At 42.6% G+C, this 19,844-nt stretch overlaps 2 protein-coding genes across 3 annotated transcripts in view; one reads left to right on the forward strand and one right to left on the reverse strand.

The window, feature by feature from the left end:
- The window catches only part of ACOX3 (acyl-CoA oxidase 3, pristanoyl), a 33,312-nt gene extending 25,113 nt beyond the window's left edge, over window positions 1–8,199 (forward strand). For both annotated transcript variants that reach the window (XM_066631920.1, XM_066631921.1), the window contains exons 16-18: window positions 3,005–3,072; window positions 5,506–5,592; window positions 7,438–8,199. In XM_066631920.1, coding sequence (XP_066488017.1) covers window positions 3,005–3,072; window positions 5,506–5,592; window positions 7,438–7,557 — 275 coding nt within the window. In that variant the 3' untranslated portion in view covers window positions 7,558–8,199. The remainder of the gene's footprint in view (window positions 1–3,004; window positions 3,073–5,505; window positions 5,593–7,437) is intronic.
- A 6,855-nt stretch (window positions 8,200–15,054) lies between these two features.
- HTRA3 (HtrA serine peptidase 3) overlaps window positions 15,055–19,844 on the reverse strand; it is a 37,346-nt gene continuing 32,556 nt past the window's right edge. Inside the window, exon 9 of the mRNA XM_066631927.1 lies at window positions 15,055–18,268. Within this exon, the coding sequence (XP_066488024.1) occupies window positions 18,103–18,268 (166 nt within the window). The 3' untranslated portion in view covers window positions 15,055–18,102. The remainder of the gene's footprint in view (window positions 18,269–19,844) is intronic.

Here is a 19,844-nt window from a genome sequence, read left to right on the forward strand (position 1 = left end):
CTTGACAGAGCTTTTAGGACACCCAGCATTGGCAGAGCAGCAGCTGCTGCAGCAGCCCTCATTGTCAATAAGATTGGGCTGTTAATTCCTTCCTGTGTAAGCAGTGAACATTTTATAGTCTCACACATAATGCTCACTTACAACATAACTTCCATATACCCATACTTCTTAGGCTGTTTTGCTCAAATCCTCTTCATCTCCAGCTTGCAGACGATACTATAACTAGGGTGAGTGATAGGTCAATCTTTAATATACTTGTTAAAGTTCTAAAGGTTTAATTCTGAGAACAAATCTCTTACAAAGCTTATTTTAAAATGGAAAGCAGAGTTCATTCAAACCTCCCCTGCCATTTTCTCCAGCCCTCAAATATCAAAGTAAATAGCAAATGGTCTTGATTTTTGTGGGCAATCCCATGCATTTGTGGGTTGGGGGAATGCCCTTTTCTGCCTTAAAAATTGATTCTGCAACTTTCATCAACTTCTGAAAAGTTCTGAGCTTCTTAGAGCTGCCAGGTACCCAGTACACAAGCAGAGCTTTTATTTCTGCTACACTACTCTCAGGAAAGTACCTGAGCCCTCCCCCAACCCAAAAGTGTAGCACTTTTACTAGTTTTTCAGGGACTGTTTTCAGTGCCTGGTCCCTTTGAAACTGGAAAGAACACCTAAAAATCTTTGAAAGAGCAGCCCCCCCCCCACAATTAACCCAGCACTGCATCGAGCTAAATTTTGTTTAACCAAAAAGAAATCAGCAAAGTAACTATTCAAGCATTTATCAGAACATCAGCCTTGCAGATTTGCTCCTCTCTACTTGCAAAGTCTAACAATTTAAGTTTAAGGAAAATGCCTTAACTTGGAATCTTTGTGCTTTTTAGTACGTGTACTAATTTGTAAAAGATTTAGGGCCAATCCTATCCAACTTTCCCATGCTGATGCAGCTGAATTGCAGCCCTGAAGTAAGGGAACAAACGTTTCCTTACCTTGAGATGGCCTCCATGACTGTCTGCCCAACACAGGATGCAGTACACACCTTGTTGGCACGACTGCATCAGTGCTGGAAGGTTGGATAGGATTGGATCCTTAGGCTGCAATCCTATTTACCCTTTTGTAGAACTAAATCCTGTTGAATTCACTGAAACTTATGTCCCCGTAAACCTGCATAGGACTGTGCTGTTAAACATTTATTTGAAATTTGAAAGCTTCTTGACTGAATTACACAAGCTCTTTTTTTGGTGTGGAGGAGATTTACCTTTATTTTCAGCCCAATCCTATCCAGAATTGGGTTGTCTTGCTATTTACAAGACAGAGTTCCACTGTCATAAAATGGCTGCCAGTGGAGTGCGCAGCTCTCCATCAGTGGCCATTTGGGGAGCGCTGCCACAAAAGGTGGCAGTGCTCCCCTTCCATTGGCAGACCTCCCTAGACCTGGCAGAGCAGGTAAGGCGGCAGCAGAGAGTGGGGCGGGCGTGGAACTGGTGAGGGGGGAGGACCGGGGAGACAAAGAAGCTGTGGGAGGGGGTGGATCCAGCTGTGATGGCACACGCAGGATCCTATCCCCTCTTTTTCAAGCCTTCCAATCCCCCTTCACTCCTAGACTTGCATCAGCTAAAGAGCTGGTACAGGTCTGAGCAGACCCATTGCGGAACAGGAGGCTTACAGAGGGGTAAAGGAATTTCCCTATGGAAGCTTCCTAATTGCCCCCCCCCCCACTGGATACAGCATGCATGTTTTCAGTGTGGCTGCACCCATGGCTGTGTGGGAAGGCTAATATTAGTTAGCTTTATATTTCAAATTAAGGTGTTGAAAGTACATCCCTCAAATTGCCTCAGTAATCTTTCCATCAACCCTGTTGTGAATCTTGAATTTTATTTGCTGCCTTATGCTTTGCTGCAAGTTTCAAGCTGTGCCCTGATCTCTTGATTTTTATCTTCATAATACCACAAGGGGGGAAGGGCTGAACCCAAAACAGGCTTACAGCAACCTGGGGCTGTTACTGCAGATTGCAAATCAAGTTAATCAGTGGCAGACATCTCAAAACAGATGAGAGGTTTGACTGATGTGATTTGTCTTCCAGTCAGCCATAAGGCTCTCTCTCTCTCTCTCTCTCTCTCTCTCTCTCTCTCTCTCTCTCTCTCTCTCTCTCACACACACACACACACACACACACACACACACACACACACCCCAAACTTCTGCAGCAGTTTTCTTAAGTTCTTACTTTAATTTATTCCCACCTTTCTTCCAAATAAGCCCTTGTTAAAATTCTAAAATATATTATATAATTATGCATCTTTAAAAAAATTAAAGATACAAGCAGCATAGAAAGGTAGAGCTGGAGTGCGCCCCCCCCCCCCAAAAAAAACCTCAGGTCTGATGAAAAGAAAACAGCTTTAAGTTTCTTTCTAAAAGGGAGTGTTACCAAGTGTACTTTTAAACACTCATAGCATGTACATGCAAGGGGAAAATTATTGTATGAGTTGGAATTCGGCGTTATGGCCTGTAGCAATGACCATTCCATGAGGAATGAAGAGGAGACAAGGGTGAAAGGTCTTACAAACTTTATTTTGTTAACAGTAAATAAGTTAACGGTAATAGAGAAGGGGAATAAAAATAAAGCAATTGGACCAATTAAAACAACAAGGACTTGCACAGGGGAGGAAAATGGTAGAGGCAGACAGCATGTTCCCAGTCTTGACTGCACATGAGAGGAACATGGGAAGATAAAGAGGAGTTTGTGAGTTGATGGCCAGGCTGCACCAAGGACCAAAGTTACCAGTTCATCTCTGCTGGGTGGGGCATGATGCATTGCAAGAGTTGTGAGGCAAGAGTGTCAAGACCAGACATATCTCTGCTCCTGGATGCCAACATGGCATGGGGGCCCTTGGATTGCCACTGAAATGATCAGCACCTTGAATTAATACCAGAAATTAGTTCTACGTACACCTGATAAATGTGGAGATCCAAACATTTCTCTTTGGCTGCATTATCATTGTAAATGTTTTTTGCAGGTGGCTACGTTTCAGGTGAGAAACCTGGTAGACTTGTGCAAGATGCAATCCTAGAACTTTGTTCAAAGGTACGTTGGATATTCTGCTGCGGTTTGGGGCACCTGCAGTAATGTCTTTATCTGATGGGCTTCCTCCAGCCCTCCAGCACTGAGATCCGTCAGAATTTTGCAGGAAATCTCGCATTCAGATTTTATTCCAATCTAGAGAAGAATTTGGGACCCCTTCTTTGAGGTGAGCCTTCAGAGCCACCAAAACTCATGTCCAAATCTCAGATTAACAGATATCACATGAATGTGATGTGTTAATGTTTGATGCTAAGCATATTGCTATAGAATAGTTCTGCTTCAGTTTTGGAGAGATCACCTCATAGATTTGGGTGAGACACTAGAGAGAACTGGTCTCCAAGTACGCAGCCCCATTCTAACGTTGGTGTAGTTTCTCATGTTAGATATGAGATTTCAATTAACTGTTTATCCCAATTATTCCCAAGGATGAAGGTTCTGTTCAGATTTCTGGAGAGTTTGCTGTCCTGTTAGTCCTCTTTCACCTCTTTCCCTGCACTTGAGCAGTTCTCTGAAGACCCGAATACAACGCCTGTCCGTCCTTTTATGTCAGTAGAACAACAGGAGAACATGCTCAGAGAGAGAGAGGAAGGCTAGGGCAGGAGAAACTCTTTGTGCCATAGGTTGCTGCCTTGCTCAATACCCGAGAAAAAAGGCAGCAGTGTCTTTAGGGGCACACAGACTCCAGACACTCTTTAGACAACATTGGGGCCTTTTCCTCCAGCACCAGAAGACTATCTGTAATACAGTCGGCCCTCAGTATTCACAGGGTTCGGTTCCGCCCCTTCCCCCCCCCCCCCCCGAGTATCAAGATCTGCAGGTGCTATGGTCAGCTTTTAAAAGTGATTTTAAAAGTCAAAATAAGTCAGAAAGTAGTGGACTTTCCTACTGTGGTGCTGCAAAAACATGCCATTTGCAGGGCACTCAGGGGTGCTCTGGAAGCCACTTGGAGTTTGTGCTTCCAGTGGCTTCCACTGCACCATTGGGGGGGGGCGGGGAGGAAGTACTTGGAAGGTATGCCCAGGTTGTCTTCTGTCACTTTCAGTTTACATGATTTGTGGCAGACTGGTAGAAGCCACGATATGCATTTATGTCCTTGTGTCATCTCACTATTAATCGACTTCATTGTTACATAGACTGGAAGACCCACAGTAAGGCACGTGGCCCAGTCACTCCCTTGCCTACATCTCCCCCTTTCTTGTTAGCCATCAACGCCTGTCCATCTCTTCCTTTTTCTTTTCCAAGAAAGCCCCCATCCTCCCCCTTTAAACCTTTGCCTCCCCCACACCTTCTTTCTCCAGATTCTTACTTTTCTCTTGTGTGTCCTCAGCCACCTTTCCTCTGGAGACATCCACTAAAATGGAGTGTCAGGTGAATTAGAACAGACAAAAAAAAATATTTCTTTACCTAGTGTGTAATTAATCTGTGGAATGCCTTGCCACAGGATATGGTGATAGCACCTGGCCTAGATGCCTTTGCAGGGGGATTGGACAGATCTATGGGGGAAAAGTCCAGTACAGCTGACAAGCCATAATAGGAATGTGCAACCTCCTGGTTTTAGAAGGAGGCTACGTCAGATTGCCAGGTGCAACGGAGTGGCAACAGGTGTCTTTTGTACTCCCTGAGGCATTTGGTGGTTCACTGGGAGATACAGGAAGCTGGACTAGATGGGCATTTGACTTGATCCAGCAAGACTCTCCTTGTGTTCTTATAGAATGTTGCTCTACACCCGCCTCTACAGAGCTGGTATCCTTGCTCATCACCTTTGCCTCCTCCATTCTTCCTGCTAACATTACACCCTATATAAATGTTTTTCTCCTTGCCAAACTAACTTCTCACTTCAGTCCCTGAAATTACATGTTTTGTCACCATTCCGTTGCTGCCAACTGCCCCTGCATAGCTGAAATGTTTGCAATGGTCCAGCGTTACTTGTGGCACCAGTGTCAATAGCCTGGAGAGAGCCAGTTTTACCCCATTGAGATGTTTGGAACATTGCATGACTGTGTGAGCTTCATATTTCATGGTAAAGAAAAGGTGCAGCCCCAAATACTACCCAGGCCAAGCAAGGTTTTTGCAATAGGGAAAACCCTACTTTCAGGCACAGTATGTCAGTATGACAGGCATTTTGCTACTGGTGGTAATAAATCTCAAAAGTCACACTTCTAGGAGAATGAAAAGTACTACAGAAAGAGAGCAAGATTCCTTGGTAACATAAGCTTGCAAGACAAAGGCACAAATTTAACTTTTTACACAAACTGCTCTGAAATGAAAGCAAACATGGGTGCTGTCATGGAATTTTCCAAATTAGAAGTGTTCAACTCAGCTGCTGTTTGCCAGACATTTGTCATAACAGTTACGCTCCTGCTCTGTAGCTGGTTGGTGGCCATAGAAACCTCAACATGGAACTTCATTTGTGTTCTGTTTTTTTTTTCTGCACAGCTGAAGCAAGAGGCTGTGTCTTTGGTGGATGTTATTGCGCCTCCGGATTTCATTCTCAATTCCCCAATTGGCAGAGCTGATGGCGAGGTAAATACATTTTTGGTTTTGCAAAGCTCCAGCATATGTTTACTCTGACCTTTTGAATGCTGTGCTTACAAGTGTCATGCGTTACACAATAGGAAACAAGGAAAGATTTATGTTCTAGCTGCAGTCTGCTGAGGACAAAAGACAAATGATCTTTAGCCAAATGTCATGTTTGCACATGTGATGTTTCCCACCCTCCCTCCTCGGAACTTAGAGTGCCATACATGGTCATCAGTCCCCCCCACCGTTTTTTCCTTACAGTTGACCTTGTGTAGGGAGAAATGTGGTGAGAAATCAGGGAGAAATGTGGTGACTTGCCCAAAATCTTGGTGAGGCTCACTCTTCAGTGCAGATTTGAACTTTGGTCTCCCCAGTTCGTCTAATATTCTAACCACTGCATCACACTGGCTCCCCAGGTCTAGCTCTCACAACTAACAGATGAGGAGGGGTAAACCTGTGTGTGGGCTGTACCATCCCAGGTTGCAGGTAGGGCTCCAATCCTTGAATCCTTCTCTGTACAGAAATATTACCTACTCAGATGCCAGAGAGAGAGAGATTCTACCTTAATTTTCTCCTTGATATACTAGTTTGTGTAGGGAATTTCTTTGTGTGCTCCCTGAAGCAATTGGTGGACCACTGTGAGATACAGGAAGCTGGACTAGATTGTCCTTTGGCCTGATCCAGCGGGGCTCTTCTTATGTTTGTATGTTATTTTGTATGAAGGAGCATTTAATCATCTGACAGCCCAATCCTTTGCATGTCTACTCAGAAGTAAGTTCCATTAGAGTCAATGGGGCTTACTCCCAGGAACGTGTGGATAGGATTGGGCTGTAAGCCAGCTATTTTCAGCGTTTTTCTCTACGGTTTTCACTTCTTGTGATGTCACTTTCAGCTTCTGGGAGACTCATCCGGGTTCTGCAGCTCTGTTTCTAGGGGAACTGTCAGTAGTAACGAATTGTCTGTCCCTCTGCCTCCACCAGCAGACAATTTATTACTAAATTTATTACTAAATTTTATTTAGTAATTTATTTCTAAATTACTATAGACAGTTGCCTTGGAAACAGAACCCAGAAGAGTTTTTTTCGGTGATTTTCAACCACTGTGCTCCAAACTCTCAGGGCACACCTGCAGACCTTTTGCAGCACACTAGTGTGCCATGGCACACCACTTGAAAATTGGTGATCTAAGCTCTGCCTACAGACTGAAATAGAAACAAACCTACTTTCTCTGCTGCTGGTGGTTTTGAGAACTAGATCTTAGTGTGTGAAGCTGCAAATGAACTTTTTAGGCAGCAGTGCAAATTCAGTTTAACCATTGCAGTGTCACTTTGCAAGTATGGATTTGCTTGGTCTTCATCTGTTGGGTTGATGCAACAAACATATTAGTATCATAGGCTAAGTTGAATTGCACTGGTAGAATTACCACCAGTAATAGAACTTGATTTGTTCTATTTTATTTAGGGTTTTTTAAAAAAGAAAAAATTAAACATTTAATTTTTAAACTTAAACATTTAAAATTAAACATTAAATTAAACATTTAAAAAGAATTTGTTTTTTTAAATAGATGGGACAGAAAAAAAAATCAGAAAGGGTCCAAGTGAACAAATGCAGAAGAGTACAGAATTCTTTACTTTCAGTCGTTGGGTAGGAAAGGGAATCCAGTGTGATCCTTTACACTTGCCAAAATTCCCTCCTTTATGTCCAGTTATTCCACAAAGAGGGAAGAGGGGGGCACATGCAGCAGAACAAATAAAAGTATGTCCCATTTTGCAGCTTTTGGTTAAAGCTCCTTCTCTGAAACGGTTGGAAACTGCTGCTCTAACTAAAACCTCTTTGGTTCTTCTTGCAGCTTTACAAAAACCTGTGGAGTTCCGTCCTTCAAGGCAGCAAGGTGCTGGAGAGGCCATCTTGGTGGCCTGAATTCTGTACCAATAAGCCTGTTGTAGGTAGGCTGAAGTCAAGAATGTAAAAGGAACAGTATAGAGGAATGGCCAGAAGGATCTGAATCTGATGCGAGGAGGTGAAGAGATCATGTTTGAGACATTGTAAATGAAGGTGATTTGTGTGACGGGAATGTGAGGATGCACGTAGTTCAGAGACAGCATCTAATTTCCTTCCCAAGACTGTTGGAATAATCAAGAACAACACAGTCAGTTAGTGCAATTCCAATTTCTGCAATGCTGTCTCAACCTGTGCAAATGAAGCCCTTTTATAATGAACAATTCTGCAAGCATAAGTAGGTCAGTCAGTTGATGGTAGGTTAAGTCTGAAATCCGGTTTCTTGCTGAACAGTGACTAGATAGAACGAAAGAAGATGATGCCCACAGAAGTCAGCTAAATTCTTTGTTACAGTGAACTTAAATGGTTCTGTTAAAGTTGGTGACAATTCTGATCAAAGACACTGACTGGATGAATTTAGACCTTCTCAGAACCTACCCCATGGAGTTCTTTATAAGTTCTTTATTCTTTCCGTATAGATCAGAAATTTCTAACTTTGACTAATTATGTTTTCTGTATCTTTGTTTTATTGTTTTGTTTGTGGCTTAATTGATGGCAAAACAAATATATGCTTTTAAACATTAATATAGCCGTACCAAACGTCCACATGAAACCTGCGTTTTTATTTTCAATGTGAGTGCCTAAAGAAACTGATTTCTGAGTACTCAGGCTTAATTTCTGTAATTACAACTGCTAGTTATTTTTTTGGAAAATATTTTGGACTAATCTTAGAAATGGGGGAGAATGCAAAACAGTTTCCATGATTTGAAACATGTCTTGTACAGGTGCGTGAGGTAAGGTTCTCTCTAGATGAACCATCCAGCATTCTACAGACCTAAAAGTCCCTGGTGTCTCCTGATGCCCTGATATGAAGTGCCACTGGGCAATTCTGCTCAGTATGTGCACCTAGATTTGGATTGACCAGATGTCCCCCACCCCTCCCGAATCCTTGCCTAGCTCTAAACACCAAGAAGCCTCTGACATTCCTGTTGTAGCTGTGCCAGTGCCTTTCAGTTGTGTCCAGGAGGCCTTCTGAGACCCTCTAGTCAGATAAGGAGGGCCCACTGTTAATTCTATCTAAATCCTTGACCTTGTTGGCAACCTTCAGTCTCGGAAGACTATGGCATTGTGCTCTGCATGGTGGTTCTGGCACAGCATCTAGTATGGCTGAAAAGGCCGATTTGGGAGTGACAATCCCTTCCACACTGGGAGCAAGTGTAGTCTGTCCCTGGTCTGTCTCCCTGGCTATGGGCCCTCCTTCTTTGCCTCTTAGCCTCAGACTGTTGGCAAAGTGTCTCTTCAAACTGGGAAAGGCCATGCTGCACAGCCTGCCTCCAAGCGGGCCGCTCAGAGGCCAGGGTTTCCCATCTGTTGAGGTCCACTCCTAAGGCCTTCAGATCCCTCTTGCAGATGTCCTTGTATGGATGTCCTTGATGGATGTCAAGGACAAGGACATCCTTGACCAGGACTGCCCTTTTGTTTTGTGTGGGCCTGAAATATTTTGTGTCCATCTACATGGTGAACGTGGAGAGTCGACTTCAGCTTGGTATCTGGAGAATAGAATTTTATTAGTGGGCTGTTAATAAAAAACATTTATCCTGCATACATCCTTAAGGCGGTTAAGTGTTTTGTCTGATGGCTATTCAAATATGTAATCCATTCTGTCTCCCAAGGGCTCTGCAGAGAGCAACAGAGGATGTTCTTCAAAACACCAACAACTGTAGAAGAACAAACAATTCTATCCTTTTAATCTTCCTTTCTAGCCCCATGTTATCTCCCCCTCACCCCAGCCTTGTCCCTCTTTGCTCTTGTGTGCGTCTTTTCCTTGGCAAATGTTTTGTTTGTCCTCCCTCTTTCCTTTCCATTCTTCATTTTCTCTCATTGTTCTCTTTCTGTCTGTGAGCTTCCCATGTCTTGCTGCCAAATACAATGAGGTTTTCTTTGGGATGAGCGTGGCTCAGTTTTGTATGAGCTGTGATGACTGTCAGCTTTGTTTTAAACATTTGCTTCCAGGGTGGGACAAGAAATAACTTTCCAATAGAACTGAAGCATGGCTAGAAAAGCTGCTGTAAGATGTTCTGATTTCTCTTTGCTGCCTAATATGATCACTTTCTGTATTAGTGAAGAGGTCATTCTGGTCTTTGCAACAGGTGGAAGGGCAGGGTAGAAGGGATCACTCCATGGATCCCATACATTTATTTTAAACACGCTAAAATGGGGAACCAAAAATCTCCTCCTCTCTCCCCAGAACATGTAAGACCTCAGGCTGTCCATGCACAATCCAAGTTTCCAAGGGGAAACTACAGTGGAAGGTGGTGCTGAGGTGAAAGGGGTCAAATAGAGAAGTGGTGGGAGAATAGGGTTGGTGAGCAGAGAGCCAACACAGCCAGGTTTCTACTCAGCCAGTACATGAAACAAATGACCACTTGTGCACATTCGAGAAACCTTTGAGCACCAAGACACACTTTAAAAAGGCACTCTTATCAGGACCCACCTAGCTTTACAAAACTTAAAAAAAAAAGTTTCACTTTACTGCTGCTCAAGCCTCTGTTTTTATTCTTTTTACTTTGGGGGTGGGGGTGGAATCGCCTTCTGAAGCATGTGTTTAGCTCCACTTTCATCAGATCAGGACCATTCCAGTGATCTTGTGCTTCCCTTCACCTGCCTTTGCTAAGTGTTGAAAAACAGTTGCCTACTCACAAGTAAACATGCACATGTGACTGTTTCACTTTCTGTAGGGCTCAATACGTTTTCCTTGTCAGCTGGGGGGGGGCCTTCCTTCTTGAGAGTTTGTTGGGGCCTGCATTAATTGGATTGGGACTATTCTGGTACTGTTGTATTCCCCTCGTTCTGCCCTTCAATGTGACCTGAGGCACATTCACCTACTCATGAGTAAGTGTGCACATGCTGCTCTGTACATGTGCTCAATAGGACTCAATACATTTTTCTTCTCAGCTATCAGCTTGTCAGTTTCACATCCCACTGGTGGGTCCCGATCCATAATTTGGGAACCACTGTGTTTAGAGTCTTAATGCTTGCATTTTTGATGAAATGTGAGACAAGCTCAGAAGTTGTATCATCTGCTTCTTTGGCAGTGAAAAGGCTTAAAAGTGAAATGTATTGCTAAAGAAATCCCCAACACTATAAAAAAAACAAAAGAACTAGGAGGCAATATAACATTGTAACCTGGACAATTGGAAGTGTGTGTATCCACGTGCAGCAGGATAAATGAAGGACATGCTCACAAAAGATGATGAGTGAAAAGTTTAAGTTCCAAATTTGGGAAAGTGACAGTTGTGTTGACAGACAGGTAAGAGTGTGGACTTTAAGCCATCGAAGGCCCAATCCTATTCAACTTTCCAGTGCCAATGTAGCCTCTATGCAGCCCCAAGGTAAGGGAACAAACATACCTTAAGGAGGCCTCTGTGACTGCCGCCCCCCAATAGGATGCTGCACATGCCCCATTGGTACGGCTCCATCAGCACTGGAAAGTTGGATGGGATTGGGTCCTGGGTGTATTAAACATAATGGGAAGTGAAAAGGCAATTTATTTAAGAGAAATTCTCTTAAAGAGAATCAAATGTTCTTAAGAAATCAACTGTTTTTAATGCTGTGCTCAGCTGAAGATAGGAGTTCCTTGTAGTTCTTCATAAACTCATCCAGATGATGAGTGGGTGTCATCAGTATCCTGGCTACATCACCCAGACCTACTTGGGAGCTGATTTGTCCCAGCTGGCTGTGCCTGGTTCTTGGTGCGGGCTTGCTTGCCAAAGAGGCCTTTGTTTCCCCGGCTCCTAATTTGTTTTCTGTGTATGACATGTCTGAAAAGACTTTTAGATTGCCTGTGGTGGGAATTTTTTCAGAATGGATTAGGCAGCGAAGAGATGGAAGTGTCAAGATAAAATTCATGCAATATAAGCACTGAAAGTACTCTGAAAATGCTGTATTTTCTGATTTGAGCCTCTTGCAATCTCTACTAACAGTCTGTTGAATGAAAGAAAACCTACCCATTGCCTTTGCTTTGAAATAGTTGCTTCAGTCTGGGGTACTGGGAGCTTGGCTAGTACAAGGAGCCTGAGATAGAGACCATAGTTTATTTGCTTCAGGATTCATTTATTTTTAGGTTGCTTTGTAATCTCCTTGCCATTAAACCTTTACTTCCACCTTTTGTTGTTCTGCCAAGAGATGCATACGTTTTTTCTGGCCTGCGATTATCTCCCCTGTGATTCTAAGGTCTTGTAACCCCTTTTAATAAACCTTTCGTCTTTTTACTGTTCTAACAGCCTAGTGTTTGCTCACAAGGGAAGGTTGGGCGGCCGCATCCCTTTGATTGTAAAAGCTTCACAGAAGTTTGGCTTCCTGTGGATCTGTCAGAGCTTTAGGGGCTCCTTATTACTCTTGGATGGGAGACAAGCTTCTTCAAGGTGGCCTCCTCTCTGACTGGGCTTCTAGCAGTGTATGGTAACAGGATTGTGTGCTAGTCAATAACCACAAGGCACTGTAGCACCAGCACATGAGAACGCACCCCCCATCATCATAACTCCATCTTGCACAGCTTGGGTTCTTTCACCCAGTTGGTCCTCCCCTCTTCCCTTCTGTTTTGCTTACCCTCTAATCTGAGAAGAGATCTGGATTACTCCAAAGCTTGATGAGTACTTGGTGATTTCTTTGACGGTCCTAGCATTCCATAGCTTGTTATGAAGACTCACGTCAGCTTTCCACTAAAGTTTTCTCATTAGTTGTGTTGGGACGCTGATCAAATTCTGAGTAAGGTGATGGACTGATGCATCTTTCTGGGAACAGAACGAGTCAGCTAATGCATTTCAAATGCATTCATTCGCTTGACCTGAATTTGACCGAAACAAGTTAACGGCTGCCAAATTTTTTTCCATCTACAAAGCCCAGGCTTAATGTGTAACCTATATTTTTGTCTTGGATATGGACTTAGTAACAGGGCGTTTACAAAAACCAACTGAACATTTTGTTTTAAATAGGCAGCCAAGTACTTAACGGTTCAAAAGTATAGCTTTTCTGTGAGTGGTAAGAAGAGAATGGCATCGTAGTCAATTAAAAGAGTTTAACTATTAGAAGCCCCAATGGACTATCAGTGCCAAGCTCTTCCCTAACAGCATGCTCCAGAGAGTTCCAAAGGATAGGCATGTCCTTTTTCTTCTGGAAAAGTACATAGTGAAAGACATTCAATTGTCTCCTTATTTGGCTAGAAAGATTTTCCTATCATTTAGCCCGAAATAGGTGTTGAGCCTTTTGCTTCTTAGCTCATTGCAGAAGGTGAATTTCCAAGCCTCACCTTTCTGTCATCAAGTATTTAAACGGAATAACAACTTGCTATAGGAAAAGTGATAAATTCAGCATGAGCTGCATGAATCGCAGCACAAAAGAAGTTCAACAGCAGCAGCTGGGAAGTGTTACAGGAAAGAAAATGGGGGGATAAAAGACCAGGTGGCAGCACTTCTGATAAGGATGTAAAGCTCAATAAGCCACAAACTGAGGCTGAGTGAACAATGTGATGCTAAGGCACAAAATGGCCAGTGGAATTCCCAAATTCCCTTGTAGGTGTCGTTCTTTGACTGTCTACTGTTCATCTGTATTTGGGAAAGAATTAAGACACACATGATTGTGGCCAGTTCCTGCTTCTGGAATGAGTGCAACTGGTACATCAATCTAAACTGGGCAAATGTCACTCCTGGCTGCAGTCTGGTCACTGACCTGAATATGCCCAGGTCAAGGAGCATTCCCAGGGTGTGGACCAGAGTCTTCAGGGAGACTGCAATCCCATCCAAAACATGTGGTATGCCTATTCCATGATCAGTAGTATCTGTTGCTGCCCAGATAAACAGCCCAATCCTAAGCCCGTCCCCAACGACGTAACTAGCATTGTGCCCATAGAAGCTGCTTTAGGATGACCACAAAGCACCCTTGGCTGACGTGTGCTGCAGGCCCATCAGTAGATAGGCCACAGCAGCCTCCCACGCTCGTGGTCCCATGGACATCCACTGGAGCAGGTAAGCTCACCCAGGGGATTGGAGGGAGGCAGGGAAGGGGTTGAACAGGGTGGGGAAGGGGTGGGCAGGATGAAACAGTGATGGAATAGGGTAGGGGAAAAGGAATTAGGTGTGGGAGGGGGTAGAAGCAGTGGCACTTGTGAATCCCAAGCCCCTTTCCAGGCCTGACCCACCCTGATGGAACAATGTGGACTTGTGCCAACAATTGAGCTGGTGTAGGTTTGTGTTGCTCCATAGCAGCTGATATTCCCAGGGCAAGGGGATAAAAGCACAGTACCATGAAACTCCCTCAGAACCATCTGGATCAATGCATCTCTAGATCAACCCATTCTAATGGATTCTCTGTCTTTGCAGGAACTCGAAATCCCAATAAGAAATCCTGGGCCTCTTCAGCCTAGAAAAGAGGCGCCTGAGGGGGGACATGATTGAAACATGCAAAATTATGCAGGGGATGGACAGAGTGGATAGGGAGATGCTCTTTACACTCTCACATAACACCGGAATCAAGGGACATCCACTAAAATTGAGTGTTGAGGAGTTAGAACAGACAAAAGAAAATATTTCTTTACTCAGCATGTGGTTGGTCTGTGGAACTCCTTGCTACAGGATGTGGTGATGGCGTCTGACCTGGACGCCTTTAAAAGGGGATTGGACAAGTTTCTGGAGGAAAAATCCATTACGGGTTACAAGCCATGATGTGTATGTGCAACCTCCTGATTTTAGAAATGGGCTATGTCAGAAGGCCAGATGCAAGGGAGGGCACCAGGATGCAGGTCTCTTGTTATCAGGTGTGCTCCCTGGGGCATTTGGTGGGCCTCTGTGAGATACAGGAAGCTGGACTAGATGGGCCTATGGCCTGATCCAGTGGGGCTGTTCTGATGTTCTTAATAAGTCTAAATTAGATTGGAACAGTTCTTAGAATATAAAGATCAGCCAAAGGCAAGACAAATTAAAGCTACAATCCTATACAAACTTCCATGGGAGTAAGTACCATTAAAACAAATGGCACTTACTTCTGAGTTTATCCACTTTTGGCACTGCAGGTTTATCTGAGTTTATCCACAAATGGCACTTACTTCATTAGTTTTATCCACAAGCAACCACAGTTAAGTGACTCAAATAAGAAGAGCTTAGCAATAACCTATGTTGATGTTTTCAAAGCACCTTGATTTTCTCTTATGAGTAGAGGTATTTGAAAATGTGTTTACTTTACTCAGAAGGAAACCTATTGTGTTCAGTACACTTAGCCTGTAAACCTATCTTACTCATCGTAAACAAACACCTCTACTAATGGAATTTTAATCCAGTCAGCACTAACGAATGTACCAAATTCAACAGAATTACAAACAAAAATGAAACTTTCATTTGTGTAAACTTTATTTTTTGTACAGTAGGAACATACAGTACATGTCATAATGCATACAATTTGTACAATGATGCTTTCCAATACAATGAAAAAAATATTTTTAAACCCCTGAAAAATTGTGCATTTTCTCAAAGCTTTCAGCTTTGTCTTGCACATTGTTTGAGTTTAAATCAGTCAATAATTCTATAAGAATCATTTGCTACATTCTACTTTTTCATGACCTCAGTATACATACAGCATAATGGAGCCATAACTAAGCCTGCATTTAAAAAATAATAATAAAATTTGAACCCCTAGCACATCTAGGTTTCACCTACTGAAGTCTCATAAATCAGAGCTTCTCGTGAAAGGTGGCTTTTCCATAATCTGCACAGCTTCTTGTCCTCTTTCAAGGCTAGTATTGCCTGTACACCTGCCTATCTATCCCTAATAGCCATGGGTACCTTTGCTCCTTACCCCACCAATTGTCTTCCTTTTCACCTCTGTTTGGAGCATTCCTGGCACACTGGAAAAAAATTACTGAAGATATGAGAACACTCACTAAACTGGATGGGGTTCAAACATGGATATTTACATGGCAATTCAATGCTTGAAGGAACAGAGGGGAAGATACCTTCCATCTAAAACTGCTTCTGCTGTAGAGACCTTTGGCACTGCTGAGGTTTACCTTTTCTGCAACTAAGAGGAAACAGGATTAAACTGGATTCTCCAACAAAAATGGATGCTTGATGGCACATCATCTAGCAATGTCCTTTCTTATGGCCAAAATTTTTCTATGCAAATCTCATTTTGGTAAAGGTCTCTGGAAGCTTCAGTTAAAAGTTTATTGTTCGCAAGTTCAGCTCCTTGCATTGATTCCTATTTCAGCTAGGTGGGGAGGGATGAACAGCTTGTAAATTGGCCTTTGAAGAGCATATCGTAATTGCCTTAGTGCCAGTCTCTGTTCCTGCAACGTGGCAGAGACTTTACTGATTTCCTTTCTTCTTATTTTTTTTAAACTAAGTAGCTCTATTTTGCTCCAAAAGAAAAGAAAAAAAGAATGAAAGGAAGTCACTAACAAAAACCTCCCTCACCAGGGCAGGAATACAATACTGGGACAATGAAGATAGGCTGAAATAAAATGGGCTGAACCTGCAAACAGGAAATGTTTTAATTAAAAGGTACAAGAGCCCTAAAAGTCTTAACTGGGCTTTGCTTATGGCTGCTTTATGGAATTTTGTTTTATCATAAACAAGTCACCAGAACTCAGGTTGGAAATAACAAAAGTGGTTAATACATTAGACACTGGGTGCAACAAGTCGACAATGGCATAGTCTGGGTGCTCCATTACTTTAAAAGTTAACTTTTAATGAGTGAACAAAGGGTGGCAATTCCGGGGAAAGGGCTGCAAATGAAACAATCTGAGTGTGGTTGTATGCCTTCTGAATAGCAGTTGCAGAGGAGCAATGGTGGAAAGAAGGGTGCCTTTCTTACCTGCTTGTGTGTTTCCCAGAGGCAGCTGGTGAACCACTGGAGGAAACAAGATACTGGACTAAAAGAACTCTGGCCTGACCCAGCAGGCTCTTCTTATGTATTTCAGTGACAATGCCAGATTGGAATTCACAAGTGTTTTTCACTCTCTTAATGATTTAACACATGGCTTTCTTCACATTAATGCACACAATCCCTATCACACTCCCTTTGCCACACACAGACACACACACACACACACAAACTCCACTATCACATATGCAATCCACGCATCCTGGATTTTGTGCAAACACACCCCTTTCGCTAGGAACAACACAACCATGAACCCCTAATCACATTTGCTGACCCACACTTCTACAAACCCTACAGGCTTCAGAAACTTAAAAAAAAGACAACCTAGACTGCATACACATTTAAGTTGACCTGCACCTTTAACAGAGCTGTTGCCTGGAGAGAACTTCTCTAAATAAGGCTGCAATCTTATACAGCTGGGAGTAAGAGCAGAGTGGGACTTTCTACTAAGGAGACATTCAAACCTTTTTGTGGTGATGGTGGTAGTGGTGAACTTCACTGTGAAGATCCTTTACGAAACAGAAACATTTTTCTACAAGCCTCTGAGTCTGAAGTTTATTTCCATCCCAGAATTAACTATGCTTGCCCAGTATGGTCATTTACACAGATATTGTAAATTGAACATGCATACACCACTGCTTTTGTATACATCACACTTGGATGCCAACATCTTTACCTGTCTGTGCATCTGCTCACTTTCCTTCCTTTTGCTATTTATGATTTCTCAGCCTTGTTCCCATGCAACATAAGACTTCTTAGGGCCAATACAGCATCTCACATTTAAACCAGTCTGCCAAGAGTTCAGTTACACAGCCACTCACAAACCACACAGAAGCTGGCAGTTTAGGTAAGGTCCACACAAAGGATGGATGAAGGCAGGGGGCAGGCATATTTTGCTGCTTAGTGTGTACAGTTCAAATCAAGTCAAATTTTTAAACCACAAGAACTGTATTTTTTGGTTTTCAAAACAACCACGGTAAGGCACTTCCCTATACAGCCATCTCATATAACAGGCCCTTGCCCTTTAGCCTGGTTAGGGACCAGAGCATGGATGGAAGTCAAGAATGTAGAAATATCAAAGCATAGCCTTATTTAGCTTGCACATTTATTTTGGCTGGCAAAAACAGAAAAAAAACTAACACACAAATGTGTGTGAAACCTAAATAAACAGAAATAAAAGAAAAATAAACATGTCAATGAATGTCATGGAAGGTTGGATGATATTGGACAAAAAAGGAAAGCACATGGACAAAATATGAAATGTGGTTATAACTTAAAATGGCTGAAAGAGCAAAGCGATAAAAGTCAAGTGGATGAAAGTCAAGGTACTGCAGTATTAGATACTATCTGAGCTGAAGAACAACCCCAAGGAAGCTGGCTCTAAATACATTGGCAATGATTCAAAATATGAAGCAATGCTATTGACGCCTCACTCACTGTTGGCTGCCAGGCACAGCAATGGCTCAGGCACTTGTTAGATCACCTTGTCATATGAGGTACCATTATTGTCTTGGCAAAGGAGGTATCTTATCCGATATTCCAGAATAAAGGAGTTTGTGTCACAATGATCTTCCTCAGTTCAACGTTACATAACTACTTCAGGTTCTATGTTAAACAACAAGTCATCATTCCCTCGTCTAACTTCAAGTAGTAGAGGCGATTCGTTTATCACCGCCTCTTGTAGGTCAGCAGAAGTCATCAATGGACGTCCATTCACTTTAACAATGATGTCTCCATTCTTAATCCCACCTCTGTGTTGTCAAGAGAGAGAAACAGTTAGAAGCGAAAATTTATCACATACCAAATTGTTTTCCAAACATGTGTTTTGTGGTGGGCTTTGGCATTTTGCTGGGCAATGAGGGCCAGAATTTACTAACTTAATTTTCTCACATCATACGTTTTTAATCATCTCTCTCTCTCTCTCTCTCTCTCTCTCACACACACACACACACACGCTCTGAAGGGGGGGAAACACTTGACACAGTGGAGGGGGAATTATCTATCTACCTATGATAACATACATACTCAGACATATTTGCAGGTCAATCAAAGAATTAATTGTATTCTGGAAAAACAATGACACATAGGGTGGCTTTGCAACACGATCAGAGAAAAGACTTGTTCCTAATCAGCTCCTAACTCAATCCATACTGTTTTCATAAAACGCATTAGCTATAGCTTGGTATTTATCACATACCAAATTGGTATGTGAACACATAAATTGGTATGTGAACATAGCACAAACATGAATGAACGTTCCCTTGGAGGTGGAGAATAGCATTGACTCCGAAAATCACTCAGAGAAATTAAACACAAAGAATAAAACTCAAATAAATAAATGGGTAAATAAAACTCAAAGAATTTGTTCTAGGACAGTACAACAAGAATAGCAGATGGGGGCCTTCACTATCCCGCTCAGTAAGCTCAGCACATCGTTAAGTATATATCTGTCAAAGGTGAGACAGAGAAAATGTAAGCTGAGCCTGGGCACTTAGGCAAGACTGTTTAGTGTTCCATGAAAACGCAGCTGTTCTCAAAAGGTCAAAGGTGCTTAACATTGAAGAAAATAATATTTTATAAAGAAGTCATAGCAGTTTGATCCATGAATTACTTCTCAAAATGGGAATCAGCTAACTTTGAGAATGCAGGACTTGCAGTGCAATTCTATACTTGTTTACTTAGAAGTAAATTCCACTATGTTTGTGGGGCTTACTCCCAGGTAAGTGTGCACAGAATTGCAGACTTAGTAATGGACAGTAAAAATTCTCCCTTTCTGCCTTTCATGGCACTGTGTGGAAAGCACTCAGAACTACAGTCATCTCATTTTCCAATACATGAAAATGAAAAGAAAAAATAATTTGGGTATCAGGTGAAATGTGTATTGTGTATTTATGAAATACAGGGCCTTCCCCCCATTCCCGTGGGGGTTCCATTCTGTCCCCCACAGATACAGAAACCAAGATATAGGGGAACCCTATATAAATAGTGCCCCCCTGTGCCATTACTTTTGTTTTTCTTTAGCAGCAGTGGAAGCGTGGGTGTTTCTTATTAAGAAAGGAACGTTCTGCTTAATTGAAGAACTAGCCATGTAGGCAACCAGCCTGAACACTACAGAGAGGAGACTATTTGAACACTAATAGGAAGCAGGAACTGTCCTGCTTCCTGTTAATTTAGGTTGCAGGCTGGTTGCCTGCATGTCCTATTCTTCAGTTAAAGAATGTTCCTCTCTTAACAAGAATCACCTGTACTTCCATTGCTGCTAAAGAAAAACAAAGGTCATGGGCAAGGTGATTGATGGTGGTGTATAGGGCCCCCTAGATCTGCAGA

Source organism: Tiliqua scincoides, chromosome 6 (assembly GCF_035046505.1).
Source record: "Tiliqua scincoides isolate rTilSci1 chromosome 6, rTilSci1.hap2, whole genome shotgun sequence".
Taxonomy (NCBI): domain Eukaryota; kingdom Metazoa; phylum Chordata; class Lepidosauria; order Squamata; family Scincidae; genus Tiliqua; species Tiliqua scincoides.